The following is a 20,082-nucleotide window of genomic DNA, read 5'->3' on the forward strand; positions in this document are numbered from 1 at the left end:
CTTTTCTGCGGCGTTGGGTTCGGGTGACATCACCACATCCAGATGACTTCAGGCAGACGATCTCTGCTACTTTTCATGCCCAGCTGCTCCGTTTAATCCCTGCTAAGACCGTTTTTCCCCTTCAAGCTTCTTTAAGCATTGCACTGGGCAACTTCTTTAAAACACAGTCCTTATAAAGGCTCCTGGCAACTCTGAAATGAAAGTGTTTCCGAGGCTTCCTACTAACTTGAGAGGATAAATTGTTCAGCTGTCACAATTTAACCGCGTGGAAAACGTTAACGAGTTGGACGAGAAGCCAGGCCACAAAACTCCCGAAGTCCCACACCAATTCCCCTCGTCTTTATTCAAACAAAGTCTCCTGACACGCTCTTAGGGATAGGCCAAGTGTCACCGAGCCCTGCACAACAGCTGAGTTCTCCACCCCAGTAAGACAGCTAACAAGCACATACTAATTAATAGCTACTAATTAAGGTCCTATTAACCAAGTAGAGGATGTTAGTAATGTCTGCCGGGACATGTCACAGAACAAGACACGGCTCCTGTGCGTGAGGCTTCGCTTTCCCTTCCTGCTGCAGCTGCCGAGCCGTCAGGGTGGGTTCCCTCCTTCGTTTCACCTCTGTACGCTGAGAAGCGTTGAACATCCATCAGCTCAGGTACACATCGTTCCAAGGCACAAAGAGTTTTGTGATAAACACCCACCTTTACCAATATCTAACGTCAGGCAAAATTCCACACATCCTGAATGATCTGAGACTGCCCGTTACCAAACACGCTGAAACAGCATGAGGCAGAACAAGTCCTCTCGCTTTAAAGCTTTCACATGCTCTCTTTAGAAGTCTTTTCCCCACTGTATTAACAATTTCCTCCATTATTCAGGAAAACCTGAGAGCTTCCCTTTCAACAGCGGCTGACGAGCAGTGATTACCTGCAGAACAAGACCGCGGAGCCACACGCTCAGAGCAGCAGCCAGGTGTCCCCGACCTGGCGATCAGTGAGAGCTCAACAAGTGCCGCTGAGAAACGCCGCTGAGGCTGGGCGATGACATATGTCCTCCTGCAAACACTGAATTAACACAGGCATTTTGAGAACAGAGCATTTGAGCTTCTAATGGACTGGCACATCACTTTTTTTTTTTTTTTTTACAAGGAAAGCCTATTAGAAGGAGATGCCTCAGCCTTACAAATTTGATTTGAAATGCCACCCACAGTTGTACTGAGGCTACTCAACACAAAGCTGAGTTAAAAACAAATGAGAAATTTCTCTTATGCTTATAAAAAATAGTGAGATTTCTTTCAAATCAGCTCTGATCATTGTGCTTCTGATTTATGCTTGCTTCTGAGAGGCGCAACATTCCACCATTTATTGAAACCTCTCTTGAAATTCTTTCCCAATACGAATTCCAGTTTGATACAGACCTAGTTAGCAGATTCCAGCTTTGTTTGCATTTCCAAGAGTTCCCTTATGCTAGGAAGTGATACAGAAACGCACCTCGTGTTCAACATCTAACTGCTTTTGGGGAGACAGATCACAAGGTATTCCATCCTGAGCTCTGGCAGGGGTCAGTGCAAAGCAGACTGAACGCACCAGTTTCCTCTCTGCAGCACCCAACCGAAAGGCAAGAGCTGTTCCAGGTGTTAAGGCACGGTGGAAGCAGTCCCTGACTTGGGCATCCGTCTCACCCATCTGCCTTCTGGTTTTGAATACAGCCTTCCACGTAAGGACGTGATGCAGCACGATAAAAACCGACCCCCAAGTTCTCTGAGGCTGCTGATGGTCCTGCCAAAGCTGGACCTGAGCTCATTTCCTGCAGGCTGTGCCCAAGAGGCCCGCAGGCCGGGCAGGTTGGAAGTGCTGTGCTAGGAGAAGTCCCAGCCGGCTGCTCTGAGCCTCCTGCCGAGGTTCACAACAAGCAGGAGAGCTCCGTGGCTCCTACCTGAGGTCACATCTACCTTAGAGACACCAGCCCACCTGGGTCCTTCACCTCCGTCACATCAGCAGGGTCGTGCTTTGAGGAGCAGATGCTGGCAGAACCCCCTGCCATCACCCCGCCTGCTCTGCAGGGAAGCAGCACAGAGCTCGGGCTGGAAAACTAAAGATCAGGTTAAATCTGTAGCCTCTAGCTCCAGGGCAGTTCAAAACCAAGTTTCAGTAAGTGGAGAACTGAAGTGCAGGGGAGGGATCAGACAAGCCTCCGGAATGACCACATGCGGGAAGAACAGGGGGTTCCCAAAAGTTGCTTATTAAAAGTCATCTCAGCCAATACAAAACCCAGAAGTGAAGAAAAACACTGATAGGAGAGGCTCTGCCTCCTTTATGCCCCACGCCACTGACTATTGAACTCCCTGCTCCAGAGTTATGTACAGACCAGCCTGGGTGAAGGCGTAGCCCTTCAGCACAAGGGAGGAACACGCTGATTGTACACACAAACCTTCAGACCTTCCCTTACAAAAGTCCTGTGGTCTCCAACTATGAAAGTAATTTTCCTTTCATTGAAAACACACCACCCACATTACCCATAAGAAAAACTATTCTACATGTAGTTTCTATTGTAATAAAGCATCAAATGGAGTTTTTTTTCCCCGCACGAAGTGAAGTCACAGCAGTTTAACTAGTGGAAAGAACTACGCTTAAGCTAGCTAGGCTCAAGTTTAAGCACCGCCGTAATTACCTATGAATAGCAAAGCACCATAAAACAGTGGGAAAAACCCAACTGGCTAGCCCTGACCCCAGCTGCCACACAGATGCATCAGGACCAGCAAAGCACAAAACCCAGCCCAATTCCTCCCAAGCCCTTTGATCGTTAACACGTGGATGTGCACCGTGCCGCAGCCTGCTCCTTCCATCCACGGGTTTGCGCTCTGAGACAGCTCAGTCCCCATAATAACTTCCAAGTAAAAATACTTATTTATAATGGGAACTATTACATAAAAACGAGTCTATGTCATAAGCTCAACCAGAAGGAAGCTTTCCTCCCAGCTTATCTGATTTTCTATTCATTTAAAATATCATGTTTCGGAAGGCCACTTCAGAGTTCAATTCACACTGCTAATTTTCTTTGGCAAAGCCCCACGTTATCTACAAACATTGGTCGAGAACCCAATTACAGTAACGTGATACCCACACCCTGCTGCATAGCAACCGGATAACACGGGGACACGGAAAACGGCGATATTCCAAAATAACAGCAGGTAGCAGGGCTGCCACTGCTGCCACTGGCTGCGGGTCTGTGAGAGGCACGACTCGAAGGGAGAGGAGCAGTGTGGGGACCGGTGGCAGAGAGAAGGAAATTTGACGGGTCTCGGTTGGAGCGTCCTAAAGGGGATTTGGGAGGCCCGGCTCAGCTGAATCGTGATGGGGTTTTTCCTCAAACTAAGGAGCATCTCATCAGTGTGTGATGCGAGAGCAATGCTACAGCAGGGGTACCAGACCTCCCCAGTGTTAAAGCAGTCAGGGAAGTCTCAGCGTAAAATACATCACTCCCAAGTTTCTCTCTGAAATCTCATTTTTTCCCACTATAATTTTCTCATGCACAAAAAAAAATAGATAAAAAGCCCCTGAGAACAACGAGTTTAAAAACCAACACAACCAAACCTTCTCTCCTACCCCAGACAAGCCATTGCTCTGCTGTCCTTACAAAGGAGGACCAGGACACCAGGCACCTCTCCCAGGGCAGTCACCGCACATCACAGCCCGGTGCGCTTTCAGGCCAGCACCGGCACACGGACCTGGCTGGCTTCGCAAGCAGCAGCTGGTCATCCCGTGTCACTGTTCTCTTGTTTGAACCTGGCACTGCAAGCACAAAGGTCAGAGTTATACAGAAAGAGTGTTCTGGGAGTTTATACCAAAGGTTATCTTATTTTTACACAGGGTCTGCCCCAAACAGACCGAACCCAACTTTCCGCAGTGCCTGGCAGTACTTGCAGCCACAGTTCCTCCTGGTGTTTCTGCCAACTCCGAAGCGAGATTTCGGCAGCGAGCTCGGGCGAGAGACCACAGGGAGCCTGGAGGCAGCCATTGGGAACCCACGGCCAAACCCACCCCTTGGTCACGGATAAAGGTATCCCTTAAATTCCTCCCCCAAACTTGGAAAAAGTCCGCCAGGCGCAGATGTTTCAGACTAAAGACTCTGGACTCAAACCAGCATTTTTCAACAAAACTTGGTTTCATGAGAAAATTTCCAACGAAATTTTAAGATCAAACACTAGAGTTATTTCCAAACAATGCGATCTACGCAGCCAGAAAAGCCGTACTTGATAATGCCCCCACACTTTGATGCCAGCCGGTTCGCATTACGGTATCTGTTCTGAACCGTGTGATTTACTCCCTCATGCTAGAGCCTTCCTGACACAGCTCTCAGGAGAGTCCCGTCTGCTTCCATGCCCAAGGCCCCTGCTACTGGCACAGGAGAGGATTACCCTGTCCTTGATGGATTCGTTCTGGTCCCACTACAAAAGCAGAGCGCTGGGGGCTGTAAGCACATCACATCACACCCGCGGGTCATCGGGGCAGCGTTACGGGACCGGAGTCAGAGAGCAAGGCAAAATATTCTTAACACACAGCTCAAACAGCTAACGTTTAGAGCAAGGCTTATTTGTCTTGGACGCACAGGAACAAAACACATTTTAACGCATCAGGGATTCAAAAAAGGTTATGCTAATGTGACTTATTCCACCTAAAACTCCAGCTTGCAAGGAAGTTATATTATTTATAATAATAATTGCAGTACAATTATTTTATCTGCTTTTAAGTGATCATAGGATGCTCTAAGATATCAACTTCAGCATTTTAAAAGCATCCCATGCCATGTTTATGTCACATTCCCTTTAATTATGTTTGACTGAGGCACAGTTTTGAGCGAGCAATTGTTCCCAGCGCTCGTTTCTGCTTTCATCTAGCGGCACTGAACTGTGTTGTACCCATTCTACAAACACTTAGCCGCGGGGCTAATTTCAATTCTTGAGCACAGCCAAGTATTACCTGCCCTTTCCAGGCTGTATCTACCAGCAGATTTCACAAATTGAAGCAGTATTTAGACAAGCCAGAAAGCCCCACTTCCTATTCAAAGGCTGCACAATAGAGATCCATTTGCGCACGAGGAGTTAGCAGAGCAACCAGCTTTATCCTGCTGTCTGTTTCTTGCCGTGGCCAGAGCGCTACAAGATGTTTCATTTCATTTCATTTTCTGGTTCTGAGAGGTGCTGATTACCAAAGCGATTCCATATGTTACGTTATTTATTGCAGAACAGATCAGCACAGACCTGAGGCTGCCTGGCAGCTGACGAACACGGCCGGGGCTATCAGATCCCGGCACGGCCACCACGGGCTGCGTGTTCAGTGGGCCCAGGACGGAGCAGTCCAAACCGTGACTCTGTTGGGGACATCCCTTATGCCACCAAAGCCACCCCAGCTCCCTGCCTGCACGGCTCTGCCACCCCACAGGCAGCACAACCCCACCAGGCTGCAGGGAGCATTGCCCCGTGCCCAGCCTCCTCCAGCTCTCCCCACCAACCCTATATCCCACCCCGCTACCTCCCCTAAACTCCGCACCCAAGCTGATTCTCACACTGTATCTACCTGCCCCTAAAGAAAAGGGTCTAACATGGGAGTTGCTGAAACCCCTGCATACAAACACAGCCACCACAGCCCCTGCAGGCTGAACTCTCAGGCACTGGGATGTTAAAATGCAGCATCCAGCAGCTCAAAACCACAATGCAGATCCTCGTCCTGGTGCCACACCTGCAAATGGTTTCTGTTGCCTACCGCCCTGAGCCCAGCTCCCCTGGGGACACCAAACTCGCCTGCTGTCATGGGCTGCACTGAGCACCAGCCCAGTGTTGGCCGAGCCACCGTGAGCCACCACCAGCCAGCTCACCAGAGGGCTCCACAACAGCATCCGAAGACTAACATGTTCTACTCAGCATCTGGGAGAACAGGACAGGCAGCAAGGAGAGTTTCTTCATTCGGACACGAGGAGAAATGAGCTCGAGTCACATTTTGAGATAATGAGAAATACAGGAGAATCTGCAGGAGAGAATTCACCAACTGACTCAGCGGTGAGTAAATTAGGTTCAAAGCACTCTTTGGATTCCAGCAATACCTCACGATAACAACTCGGCCAGAAACATGGTTTTCTTATTCTCTCCTGTGTTGTAACCGTTCAGGTTTTGACCCTACAAGTTTTCTGGGAAATCTATTAAAAGCCTATTTAACATCCAGCAGCCCACTCACCAAAATCACCATGACGCAGGAGCATATGGTTCCTACCAAGCATGACTTTCTTCTAAGCCTGAATATTACCTTCTTCCCAATAACGCTTAGGCACGCAAGTTATCAAGTGACGCAGGACAGAGGAATCACCTACTGCTTCCCCATAAATCCTCAAAAAATCCTCTCAATAAGGGAAGACACAGAAGAAGCGCTGAAATTAGTCTTAAAAAGTCTAAGCTCTCAAGCTGCATTTCATTGACACAAATAGGATATAGCCTAAAAATACTGTTTTATTTTTAAATAAGTAGTGCTTAATGATTCAAGAGCAAAATATCGCCCAGAGACAGCGATGATATATCATCATCTGAAAATGCTGAAGCAGAACACGCCTCAGACACATCCTGTTCACATTGAACGCAAGCTTACAGAGAACAAGCTACAAACAGCTTGGGACCCAGTCTCTCGCATGCAATTAAAACCTTCCCCGATTCAGCTAAAAAAAAAAAAAAAAAGAAAAAAGATAGTACTCATGGAGAATGAGGCAGATAGATAATACCAGAGTACTATCTGTGAGGGTAAAATAAATAAACTTCTACAGAAACTTCCACAATAGTCTCCTAGGGCTGCTAGGACAGGCAGTTCTACAGGGGACAATTTATTTTCTGCCTTTCTTTTCTACAAGCAGAGGCTGGGGTATATAATTCCAGTTGCTCACAGACAGGTATGCAATTTACCAAAAAGGAGCTGTAATGGAGAACAGGCTGGGCTTGTGCCTTTCTGCTTCTTTACGATGCATGACAGACAGTCACCATAAGAAAGTAGGAAAGCAGGCTAGGAAAATAAATCCCCTCTCTAAGGTCTCAATTTGTGATTTTGAACAGGGAAAAGCTAAATTAACATGGAAAAAATCATCAGAGTGTTAAAATATCTACAATTACAGTTAGGTTTTGTTTTCTTTTTAAACAGCTTAAATCAAAAGCCTGAAGAAGCAGATGGGGAAAAACCTCTCTTTTGCTAAAAGTTGAGGCTTATATCCCTATTACAGCTTTCCATAAGCCCTGCTACAAAACTAACGACAAGACTTAACGATCAAGACGTTTAAGATCATAATTCTTATCACGAAATCCTGCAAGGCTTAAAAAAAAAGAGTTAGAAACTAATTTTTCCTCAGCAGTAATTTCCCCAGCATTTCGGATCACCATGAAGACAGATGAAGGAAGACAGCTTCCCCCCCACACAGCGGTATGGGTGAGGTAGGGATTGACTAACTGTGGAAAAATCCACATAATTGAGAAGACAAATGTTGAACAGTTATTTTACGGCTTGAACTATTCAAGGAAAAACGCTCTCCGTGCCAAGAGGCCAGACAGGCTCATTGTGTATGTGTGTTAGTATGTAGGAGCCCAGTCAAATTTCAGAAGTGTAACGCTTTCATCCTCATCCAGGTTGTGCCTTGCTGGTTTATCTGTTTCTGTAAGCACTGCATAAAGCTAGAAAAAAACACCGAAAGAAAAAGTATCATCTCCCATTATTATGTGTACACAGAGCGTAACAAAAATACACACACAGGCTCAGTAGCGTGACCCGCTATTAAGGCCATTTGTTGCTTCCCATGAGAAGGCCTATTTTCGGTTGCTCAAAATGATGAAAAATTTTTACGACTCGGGCTCGAGATTCCCAACTTGGATGTCTGCTTCCAGATGAATTTTTAAAAAAGAATATATTACACTTTTAGCCAAAACTTCTCAGCCATTTCAGAACAATGCTGTTTTCTCCACGTTCAGACTCTCCAGTGGCCTCAGGAGCCGCAGTACCCCGATGCCTTCCCATTAGCACAAGTTAGAGGGAGATGAACAGGACCCAGAAGGGGAACCAGTTGAGCAAGAGCGCTGGAATACTGAAGGGTGGTTTCAAAAGCGAGGATGAGACATTCAGAAGGGGAGATTAAAGACCGGCTCAATAAAGCAGGAGAACAAGTCTGAAGGAAGCCAAGCTGCAGCAGAAAGAGGCGGGAAAGGAGAAGCTGGAGGAGGTCACAGCAGACAGTGAGAAGTTGGCTGGTCCATCTCCTGCTCTAACTCGGCTCAAGCAACACCACTGTGAGGCACAAACATGTCCTCAAAGACATCTCACAACCTCCAGACGCCGACCGCCTCGCTGCTGGTGGCGGGCTCCCCTCCTCCATGGGCCCGGCGCTCCAAGCGGCCTGCAGGAACCTCACGCTCCTGTCCCAGCCCTCACCTCTTGAAGCGGAGCCACCCCCGCAGCCCATCCTCCCCTGCGGGTCACACCTCAGTGTTTAAGTCACGCTTTTGCCTGCCCTTGGGGCCATCCCCACCTGGCCCACATTACCTTGAAGAGCGCGGGACAAGCTGCACGCTGCCCCTTCTCAGCGCCAAGGCGATCGGGCCCACGTATTGTCCGGGCAGCAGTGGTTTGCACAGGGCCCTTTCCACTCAGCCACGTTCAGGGTGTGACCCCATACACTGCACTCCCCAAGTTCTTCCCCTAAGGACTAGTTGCTCATTTTGAATCAGATTAATCCTCGCAGAAGCGTCACCCTTTACAGGTAGCCTGACTGAATTTCACTCTAATTTGTCAAGATCATTTGGAGGAATTCTAGCACTACTCCCAGTGCAGCTGCAGTCTTTCCCATTCTTGTATTACATGGGAGCTGAATAAGCACGCTACATACTTCATCATCTGCGTCCTTAACGAAAGAGCTGAACAGAACCAGCAAGACCTATGCAGCCCAACTCAACACAGCCTTCTAATCCAATTATGAATCACGAGTCCTAAATCTCTGAGTATAATTATCCAATCAACTTCACATCTATTGAAGATGACTCATTTGAACCCTCGCTGCCATGGACGACTTACAAGAATGTCTTAAGAATGGTTTTGATTCTGTCTCATAAGTCAAACTGACGTCTACTTCTTTTCCCCTACTCATAACACTCTTCCATAGAATGAATTCAAGCTTATTTGACACACCTGATTCTTAAAAGCGAGAGCCACTGCAGATCTCTCCTCCCATCAATACTTACAAATCGCCGTTTGTCACACCAGAGCTCGCAGCAGTGTTTGGCTGCTGGAAACCCACCTTACCAGAGCCTTAAAGGGAACACAAAGCTGCTTACGCCTCATTCTTAACGCTGCTGTCAGCAACTGTCCGGGAAGCCCACTGGCAAGACAGCTCACACCTCCCATGCTGCTCCGCATCATCCAACACCGGTAAAATTACCCCGTCAGCCTCCGCTGCAGAGGGCCCTGCATAGGTGTTCTCATCTGGCTGCTGACCCACGTTTGGAGACAGATCCACACTGCACTTTTAAGGTTTTGCCAGTTTTCTGTTTAAGAATGGCAGGGAATTTTACATCTACGCAAACACTGGAAACACTGAAGCAGCGAAGTCACGTACATAAAAGGTTAGGAAATAATGCTGTTTTTTGCATAGATCTTTTTTTCGTTTTGAAAAAATTGCACATAGCCTTCAGCAGGCAGCACAGACAGGGCTTAATTCTTTGGCAAATACTGAGTATTTTGTTTTGTCCTCCTCATCCAGCACGAGGCTGCATCTCTTATAGGCTGCACACCGCTCAAACTCTGCTCTGGAGAGTTAAAATCTTCCTTGTAGGCCCTCCAACGACCCTCTTGACAGGAAAAATGAGTGTATTTTGATTTTGACAGCTTCCTTGGGATATGAAACACCATCAGTCCCAACTCAGAAGGAAACAAGAAAATTAATAGTTAAGGTGTATTTTGGGTGTCCAGTAAATAAGGTTTTGAACCTCTCACAAAGTTGCGCATACAAAGCAAACCTCCCCTGTCCTTCCGATCAGTACTTCGTATTGCCCTGTACTTCATCAAACCCAGGGCACAATCCTCACTGATTTCTGGGAAGCACCAGTGTCAAAACCTCTGCAGACCCTACACCGTTAGGTCAGATACCCAGGAGGAAATCACTTTCAAGAAAGCTTGGTTAGGAGGGGTTAACCAGCATCACTCAGAGCTCCCAGCAGAAGCAGAGATAGTTTTATGTGCTAAGGCAGTGTTCTGCTGCTGTTGCCATAAAAACCTTTTACAACTGTTACCTTAATCACTAAACATTTCCCCACACCTGGAAGAAGTGGAGCAGAGACTTGACAAATAGTTTTCATCACTACATAAATTCAATTTAACCCAGAAGAGATCGAGTCGTATGCACAAAGTGAGGCAGGACCTGCAGAAAAAAATGTGATTGTTTTAAGCCTAGAAATACACACGAGGAGAGTGTCATCTAACCTTAATTTTGGCATTCCCTAACTTCTGAGTGTTCATATTGAGACTGAGTATTCCCCTATTTAGATCACTGATGACAAAAGGCAACGTTTAACATGGGTGTTAATTTTTCCCCTAAGAAGGGTTAACTCCAACTAAACAGCATGCAATAAAGACAGAACATTTCCCAATAAAACTGAAGTCATTTCTATTCTATACAATAAGCTCAGGAAGCAAAATAAAAATCTATCTGCATTGTATGAGGTCAGTCAAGCTAGGGATGGTTATTTAAAATCTGAATATTAAAAACACATGCTTCTCTTCAGAGGCTTTTAAAGAACCTGAACCTGCTGGCGCTCAGCATTTCTCAAGGAATGCTGAACACCTTCAAAACCACACCAGAAGACTCAAGCCACCTCACATGGGAGGTCAAAGGGTGTAGGATTGTACTCTATCTGATGAAAACTGTTTAGACAAGATGAACATTTTTAAAAATTTTAAATTTAATCTTTAATCATTTCTTATTTACAAAGTAATCCTAACAATGAGGTAATATATCCACTGCTCTACCGGTTTTAGTCTCATAACTCACACATACTCCATATACAATACTAATTAGTTTGTATTATATCAAAATGTTCTTAATAAACAGAAACGCGAAACTACTTCAGGGTTCCTTTTTCATTTTGATTATGCAATCGCCATGTAAAAGAATTTCTAGGAGGAGCATTTCACAAATACCAAGCGGGCTCTCTGCACCACAAGCAATGGACTTGTGATTGAGGACTGCCCTAGGAGGTACGAATGGGATCCCTGATGTCAGATCCCTGATGTAGAAGTTGTTTTCAACAAGCCACTGCATCACCAAGAACACTTTCACTCCTTTTCTTTGATTTCACAATACTTCTGTACGTGTACATGGAGCAACCACCAGAACAGGGCTCGAGTGGCGTCAACAGATTGTGCTTGGACAGCACCGTGTCAGCTTCACAGGGACAGCTGAGCTGAGTACACCTCGGGCTTGCACGCTGCCCGCTAAGACACAGCAACCTATCTGCAAAGCTATCAAAAAAAAACAAAACCAAAAAAAGACAGCTAATGCTTTTTGGTTGGTTTTAGAAATTTGACTGGTGAGAAATTAAAAATCTTACATAACTGAGTAATCAAAACACCATTATGACAGCTCACTTACTTCAGAGCCATTTTGGTTAAGAATGCCCTGAATATTCACTCTGTGTACAGCATTGCCTTGACCAGCAAAAGGACATAACAGTCGTCTTTTTTTGCAGCTCATCCATTTATGAACACATTTATGCTCTGACAAGTTTTAAAGGGGCAGGAAGCAAAAGAATCCCATTTGAATACCAAATGGGGAGTAATATGGTAAAAATGCCAAACACTACAAATTTTGCAAGCTACCAGTATTTACCGTTCATCATTAAGGGTTGTATATTCTCATGCAAGCATGCCACAATGAGAAAACAACATCTCTATAAGGGTAAAACAAACAGCATTTAGAATTTCTGAAAGCATTCTTCCAAAATTATTGCACTAGATTAGATTGCCTCATCAACAGGGCCAGAGGACATTTGCACTATTTTCTTGCCCTTTTTTTTTTTTTTTTCATGTAACAGATGAAAGGAATACAGAAAGTTTTCTGGGGCCAAAATCGGAATTAACGATGGGAAAATTCTTTTGCTAATCCCCCATCTCTCCCACTGCTAGCAGACTCCCGAGGCTGGAAAAAAAACAATGTCTCCTGGTACCCTGCTTCTACTTTGCTCATCAGTGCAAAATACTACGCTCAGGAGGTTTGAAAAGGACCCTCAGCTTAGCGCAGAGCCATAAAATCTCAAGGACAGAGCTATAATGAAAATCTGAGTAAAGAATGACATGAGACTCCAATTAAAACTTGGAAGCATCGCAGTGAAATCAAAGGGTAGGATTCATTTGCTCAGGGCAGATGTCTGCAAAGCAACCACCTCCGTCCAAGCCCAGGCTCACTTATGATCAGTGAGGAAAAACCAGGCTTTTCCAGGGCACGGCTGCTCCATCCTGAGCTGGGCGCATAAGGCAGGCTGGAGGCATCACATCAGAGGAATCCCTCTGGTGCCTGGCGGCTGGGATGGCAGCTCAGCCACCGGCTGGAAGGTGGGCTCAGGGGAAGCTGTGTCCCCCAGCCTGCCCGAGGAGAGGGATCAAATCTTCTGCAGAACCCAAATTTCCCTGGATGGCAGCAGCTGCCCCGCGAGGCTCATTTCCAGGATGCCTTGAGATGCCCCCTTACAAACCTCGAGCATTACTCCTTGTCATGCCTGTCAGCCCACCAGTGAAGTAAAAATAGATACTGCCAAGTAACCACCCTTCTAAAAGCGAAGTTTAATCATTTTTCAGTCATTTAACAAACACAAAAGAATTTACACGTACCAGCTCTACTCAAGAAGTAAACTTTGCATAATTAATCTGGATGCCTCCACTACTTTCTGCGGCTGGAGAATCTGCAAATGCACAGCTACACCAACAGGCACTCAGGGGAAAATGCCTCCGGCTAGCCTGAAGAACTGGGAAGTGCAAATAGCTCAGCGAACAGAGAGCTTGAACTGCTAGGGAAGGAAAAAAGCACAGTGTCTGGAAAATAATTACACTTATCCAGTGCTCTGAACTGCGTTGCGTTAACTATCAGACATCATCAGCTACTTCAGAATTAAGTTGTATTTTATCACAAGCTCTAGCTCCAAAGCCAGAAGGAGCTAAAGGCACCTAATTAGCTGCAGAAGGTGGGAATGTCCAAAGCAGGTTAGCCGTGTGGAAGTCGAGCTTCCCACAGAAGCACACAGTTTGATGGAAAATTTGACTCAAATAAAAAGAAATATTGATGCAGCACTTAATGAAGATGAACTTCCCCTGCCTTGCCACAATACAGACGATGCCATTATCACTCAGCACGAGGAAGGAAAGAGATTCCGAGCAAGGGGAAATTACAGGGCAGTTATGCTCATCAACCTGACAGTGTAATAGTGACACAATATTGGCAAAGTGCCTGAGAAAAGTCTGCGGACAATTAAGCACAGGGCATAAAATAAGATGCGTAAAGGGAAAGTAGACATTGGAAAATATTGCTAGGGATTTCAGCTTTTCCAGCGTGCCAGAGGCATGAAACACCCTACCATATCCCCCATATCCACAAAAACAAAGAATTGCACCAAGTCAGAGAAAACATGAAAGTTCAACTTGCTTGGTAGTAGAGAAGCCAAGCACTCAGTGCTCTGACCCTCCCTCTGCAGAAGTCAGTCTGCTTCCCTACGTTTTCAGGGTGCCAAAGACCTATAAACAAGGCACTCTACGTGACTGGTAGGCAGGCTTTATTCTTACGATCGTGGGGCAGTGAGCAGCACAGGCAACTCCCCATTTTCCCTGCCCTCAGAACCTAGCCTGCAGTCAGCAGCAGGCAATCCTCACCACTTTTTACCCCCAGCACTTGGGAAAGCTTTTATTTTGAGAAAGAGTTGCTTGGAGGTCCCAAAAGAGCTCATATGAAAACAAAGAATTTTACTCTAGGCTTTGTAAATAACTGCAAGACAAGCAAGTCAAACAAAACTGGCATTATTTGCACTATTTGTGAAAAGGAGGGTTAAATACATTCCCAATTTCAGAGACATTTCAAGGCTTCATTGCTAGAAAAAGCCTGGTACGGTCACGCAGAAATGCAATGGTACAATGCACATAACCTTCTGAGTCCCAGAACATAAGGATCTGGGGAACCTCCCCCGACCCCCAAGAGAGGGAAATGGGACACAGATTATATATTTTCCTGATGAGAAACCAAGGTTTCACAAAGAATTAGTAAACACACTCATGCTTCCCACCTGTTTTCTATTTAGAGAAAAAAAACAATTAATGTGACTTTTTAAACAACAGTTAATAGAAGAAACTTATGAAACTGAGATTTCTAATTGAAAATGTCTTTACTCAGATGAGGCAGAGGATCAAAATATGACAAGAGCACTAAGCATAGTTTCTCCCAGCTGTGCAAACCATTTCTTAACAATCTTAAGATTAACAATGACATATTCTAGACATTTCTCATCCCTCCTGGATTTAGCCAGAACATGTATACAAGGCAAACACGAGAAAGCCGCAGCCTCACTTCACTCAGTTGGAACGGAGCTCCCAGGCAGCACTTTCTGTTACGTGATTGTTAATTCGGGAACCCCCTCGCTACGAGCAGGCACGCCGAGAAATACAAGGGAAAAACACAGGTCCAGGAAGAAGCTGATTTAAGCGTATCATTTATTAGCAAGTAAAAGGACATTTACCTTCTCAGTGGTTAAGCACAACACAACCCGAAGATAAACCATATGGCTCAAGTCTTTGTGCAAGGGAGAAGACTGGCAGGGCTCCAAGGCTCTAATTGAACTATTACCATATTGTAAGAAATGAAAAAGTCAGAAAGACTAGAGGAGCTGCTCTCCTAGGGACAGTTGATGTCAGGCAAACAATTAAGTGAATAACAAAGCACATTTAACAGGAGAGCAATTCCACCATTTGGGTACTGGCTCTGTTTAAGGAAGATAGGTACTATTCTATTTCAATATTGTCCTTAACTTGATCCTACATTCAGTTCATGAAGTCTTCAAAAGCCAAATTATTTGTAGCAAACAATGCAATGCTTCTCCTTTAATTGCTGGCACAAGATTTTTCCATTCAGCTAATAACTAAAGACACAGAGCAAGGATGTTCAAATGAAACTCAGAAACAAATAAAAGATTGCCATTAAAAAAAAAAAAAAAGTCATTAGAATAGAATCACTGAAAAATGCAGAAGATCCAAGTATAAAATGAATTTTGTACTATGTAAAAACGATCTCCAATCCTTTTTTTCCCAAAGACGGTTTTCGTAAAAATATACCAAGTGTTACAAACTTTATGCACAAGGCAAAATAAATAGTTCATGAATGCATAGAATCTGCAGGATTCGTTGTTACAGAAACCTTTACAGTATTGTCTTGTTACTTTGTGGGTGAAAAAGCATGCAATTGTGTGAAGACTAAAAGAAACGAAATGGTCTTACATAAAAATAAGTCTCTGTGGCTCTTGTTCTTACCATTCTGTTCATCCAGCTCATTCCCAATTTCCTGTCCCATTTGCTTTTGCCGGGATATGATTGAAGAAAGAGCATCAAGTCCAGCATCTTGCTCTGCATCAGAAATTACATGAAATTATGTGGAGAAAAAAAATCAGTAAGCCAGGCAACGTACCACAAAAGATGCAGAAGTGAAGAAAGATCTACTCTGTGTTTAAAGAGTTAAAAGGTATTAAGAAAAAGACATCAACACAACATGAAAATGAACCCTTATGGCAACAACACTCTAAAATAATGTGAATGATGGGTAATTAATTTGTCTGCTCTGGCTGGGACATTTAGCTGAGGGTCCCAAAAAATCCAAGAATTCGACATCCAGCTGTTACTCAATCATAAATGTAGGAGATTTTCTGGCACACACATACAGATCCCTGATTAGCCTTTTTAAATTTTCCAAGAAACTTTTAACATGAATAAAAGACAAACAGGTGATGCAAGCAGCAAAGAATTCAAATAGATTTTTAAAGCTGCAAGAGGATACAGAGCGCATGGAAAAGAGCCTGAGACAGAGGGGACAACGGGGGCAGCTGAAGTTTGAGGTGCTCCCACCAGCTCTGCAGGCACTCCTCTAGGAAGCCCCACGTTATCTCTGCTCTTGCAGTTCTGTGGTGCTGCACAGCCCTTCGCCAGCACCTGAACCATGACGTGCAGCTCTCCGTGCCCAGCAAACTCACGAAGCAGAACAAGGAGAGGTGCTGCAGGCAGGACTGTTAGCGGTCTGACAGAGTGAAAAGCAGCGATGCTGCACAGAGCGAGACTGCGTGAGGGGGCAGCTGGCTGCAGCCAGAGAGCCAAAAGCCATACAGGATGATCAGAACCCATTTGCTTCCCTTAACAGGGTGAAAGCCTTGTCACCAATACCTTTTTTTAGCCTCCCCAAAGGGATATCTGGGATGTAATCAAAACTGGAGCTTGAGGTGTCTCCTGGGGCATCCAAATAGAGTTTGTGCCATTCTCCTGAACCGTAGCTCTAACCTTTGCTCACACGCAGACTCGAGCGGGCCTTATCTGGAGACTGATTTCACTTGATCATTTCCAATACTTTAATTACACAGGAATTACCTCATTACCCACCTGGGATCCTCAGGCAGAAGCTTTCCAACACTGCTAAAGCTAAGGAATCTATTCCTTATGGATGCTGAGGGCCAAAATCTTTTTAGGTCAGTTAATTCTTCCCTAATTCCAACTCTCCAATCCATCTAACACATACCTCGCTTGAAGCACAGCAGCAATACCACTACAGTCAGTGCGATTAATGAGATCTCCACTGCAAACTTAAACCAGAACTACGGACAAAATCACATTAGCCTTGTGAAAATCTCACCTGTCCAGGGTTAAATCAAGCTATACTTGCTCAAGCTATTACTCGCTCAACTTCACCAAAACGCAGACAAAAGACTATCATTGAATTACTTGCATCTGACTGTAAAGAAACCTTACAAGTTCATGTGCCCAGAAACACAATTAACTGTTTCAGTGGTTTCTCCTCCCCTGTCACAGCACAGATTACTCACTTCAATCCAAATGGAGATAGTTTTGAAAAGCTGCTTTGAGAAGATGTTTCCAGTTAAGAACACTGCAAGCACAATACGGCTCCTGCTAACACAGGAGACAGCCACCTGGAAGTATCATGTTTGTCAGCCCCAGATAATAAAACTTCAGTGCCGGTTATTGCATGGATTTTCTAACAAGGGCTCTCACAGAGTCTTAGTGATGCTCATAACGTACAAAAAGACTCTTTTACCTTCTATGATCCTCCGCTGCTGCTGCCTGATATCGTGAAAGCCAAGCCCTCTGGTTTCCTCAGGTTCATCCAAGAGCCACGGGTTGGTCACGCCTCGTTTGATCCCTCCAGTCATTAGGCTAGATCTGAAAATAATTTCATTAAATAATTCTCAAGTTTTAAACAAAATCCACACACTCTAATTCATGCACGCAAGACTGGCTGGCAGAGATGGAACTGCAAGTATCTGTCACACTCCACACCGTTCTCTGCAATCATAGAAGAAATTAGCCAGACAGAATCCACTTATCTCCAACAACAAATGCATTCTGCAAGCTCCGTAACACTGCCTGAAAGCAATAAAGCAAGAAGAGAATTAATTTTGCACCAAACAATTAAACTACATGCAGAGATGCATACCATACATTCTATAATCGATTCACATTAAGTACATTGCTTGCATGTAGAACATGTAGCATTCAAAACTGTTACAAAGGAAGAAAAAGGGTTACTGGAAATCAACATATTCTTCATGTATTTGCTCTGCAATCGAGCCACAAGCTTCTAAAAACAGCGAGGTACAGCCTGAAAGTTTCCAACAGTTCAAGGATCGGTATGCTGATGCAGACACAAAGCAGAGAACTTCTCCCTGCATTGCTGGTTTGCCACGAACATGAAGACAGGCACACACACACTTAACGTGAAAAAGTAATCGATGCACAGGTTTTCTTTTAAAGCACTCATGACCTGAGGGTGTTCACCTTACAGACACTTCCCCGGTTACACCAGGAAACAAGTTCATGCCCAGAGCACCTACATTCTGCAGCAGAGTGAAATGCCATGTAAGTATTTTTCTCTATACCAGATTTCTGGTTTCCTCCTTTCAGCTTCTCATTTGTTTCTGCTACAGGATAAACGTTTTATGATTGCCTGCGAGACATTTGGACCCAAAACCACAAATCTGATTTGGGGTAAGAGTCATTGACGAGACTGGATCCTCAACAGCAGCATGGAAACAGGATTAATCTCTGCTTTGCTTTTTTAATTTCTGCATTTTATTCTCATTTTTATCTTTACCCTCTTCTTTCCCAAATCATTCTCACAAACGAAGCAAGAGCAGGCAGCATTTTTAGTACCTCTCAAGCAATTCTCCCAAAGTCTCAAAAATGTGTTTTATTACACTAAGACCTATTTATTTTATTTTTAATTAAGTCCAGGCCCCTTCTCCACAGCATGGACTGAAGTGCTATATGGTAATAAGATATGTTTGATATCATTTTGTGATCAAAACCCTGTATCAAAGCAAGTTCATATCACAAAAGTATCAGTACAGATGGGAAGAATTAAATGCATATTGTTAAACAAGGTTCTACTGCAGAATTCTGCAGAAGGGTGACCGAAGTTTTACAGCAAAGGTATTTAAGCAAAAGCCATGGTTTGTGCCTAGGAGATCCCTGAGGAATTACGGTGAACTAGAGACATCTCCTGGCCATGTGATGAATCAACACTGCTAGAAAAAAATCATCTCCCAATCATCTCTCACGGTCCCATGACCCAAAATCATGTGAGTTTTGGGTCATCCGTAAATTAGACACACTTCATCTTGTGTTCACAGCCATTTAAATTTGAGAACCTCCAATTCCTTCTCACTTTAAATTTTAAACGCATTCACTTAACTTCATCTCAAAGCAATGGATTTGTCAGAACCAAGTAAGTGACTTTGGTTCCTGCAACACTACGAAGTGCTAATTGTTAACCACAAAATCTCTCTTAACCACCCTGATGGTGCTGGGCCATCGCTCTGGAGCAGACCCCAAACCGCCTCCTGTCCCAGCAACCACCCGGCTGTCACGGGCAGCACCTGGAACAAAGAGCTGGGGGATTTCTGCACGGCAGTCCTCTGTGCCTCCATGAAAACTCACGGGTATTTATCAAGCTAGGATCAGGTTTAATTAAAGATAACTCTGAAATACCATTTTACACATTACCTAGATTGCTCCATCGCTTTGGAGGGTTAAGCCCACTCTTACTCTTCTAGTCTCAGGTTCACAGAGCCAAGTGTAACGACGCATTGCACTTCTGAAGACAAAGATCATTCCAGCCACAGTCCAGCCTTGCAATTAGCAAGCACACACAATCTAGGGTTAACAACACCTGACAAAATTGCTTAAATAAAGCAAAAGGAACATAAAGCTCTTTGCTCGCTAAGAACACAACTATTTCTGCCTGTCAAAAAAGCCAAGGCAAGCAAATCTGAAATAATTTGCACTCTCTCCCCCCCCCCAATAATCTGCCCTATTCTTGTAGGTTGGGTCATGACAACAGGTCTGCTCGTTACAATAATCTTTTTGACATGTTTGGTAACTACCTTCCCACACAACACAGCAGAACTTCCTACTTCCTCTGATCTTCCCATGTTTCGCTTTGGTGGTGTGAAGATTAAAGCTTATCCAATTAGCCACCCACCGCCTCCGCCAAGTTAATCACGTAAATCTTTGAAACCGTCACAGAGCAGTGGAGTGTGCGGATAGCTTTTGATTATAGGAGCAGATTTAACTAATTATGAGGCTTAGCAATGTGCCCAAGTATAAAAGATGATGGGGTTTAAAATCAGGGGGCTATGTCATTGCTTAACAAGTGAGGGCTTATCTTTCAGAAGGCATTGTTTCACCGATAATTCCTATAAAACTTCCCGAGTAACTTAGATTAGTCAACCAGGGCTTACTTTAGACCAAGGCCACACAGCAAGG

The 20,082-nt window shown here is 44.6% G+C and overlaps 2 protein-coding genes across 2 annotated transcripts in view; both read right to left on the reverse strand.

The window, feature by feature from the left end:
- The window catches only part of ARHGAP44 (Rho GTPase activating protein 44), a 288,621-nt gene that overhangs the window by 185,900 nt on the left and 82,639 nt on the right, over positions 1–20,082 (reverse strand). The window lies entirely within an intron of this gene.
- Positions 1–20,082, reverse strand: part of STX8 (syntaxin 8) — a 95,185-nt gene that overhangs the window by 64,988 nt on the left and 10,115 nt on the right. Inside the window, exons 5-6 of the mRNA XM_068654844.1 lie at positions 17,354–17,478; positions 15,571–15,663 (exon numbers count right to left, since the gene is read on the reverse strand). Of these exons, the coding sequence (XP_068510945.1) occupies positions 15,571–15,663; positions 17,354–17,478 (218 nt within the window). The remainder of the gene's footprint in view (positions 1–15,570; positions 15,664–17,353; positions 17,479–20,082) is intronic.

The sequence above is a fragment of the Anas acuta genome, chromosome 18, assembly GCF_963932015.1.
Source record: "Anas acuta chromosome 18, bAnaAcu1.1, whole genome shotgun sequence".
In the NCBI taxonomy this organism is placed as follows: domain Eukaryota; kingdom Metazoa; phylum Chordata; class Aves; order Anseriformes; family Anatidae; genus Anas; species Anas acuta.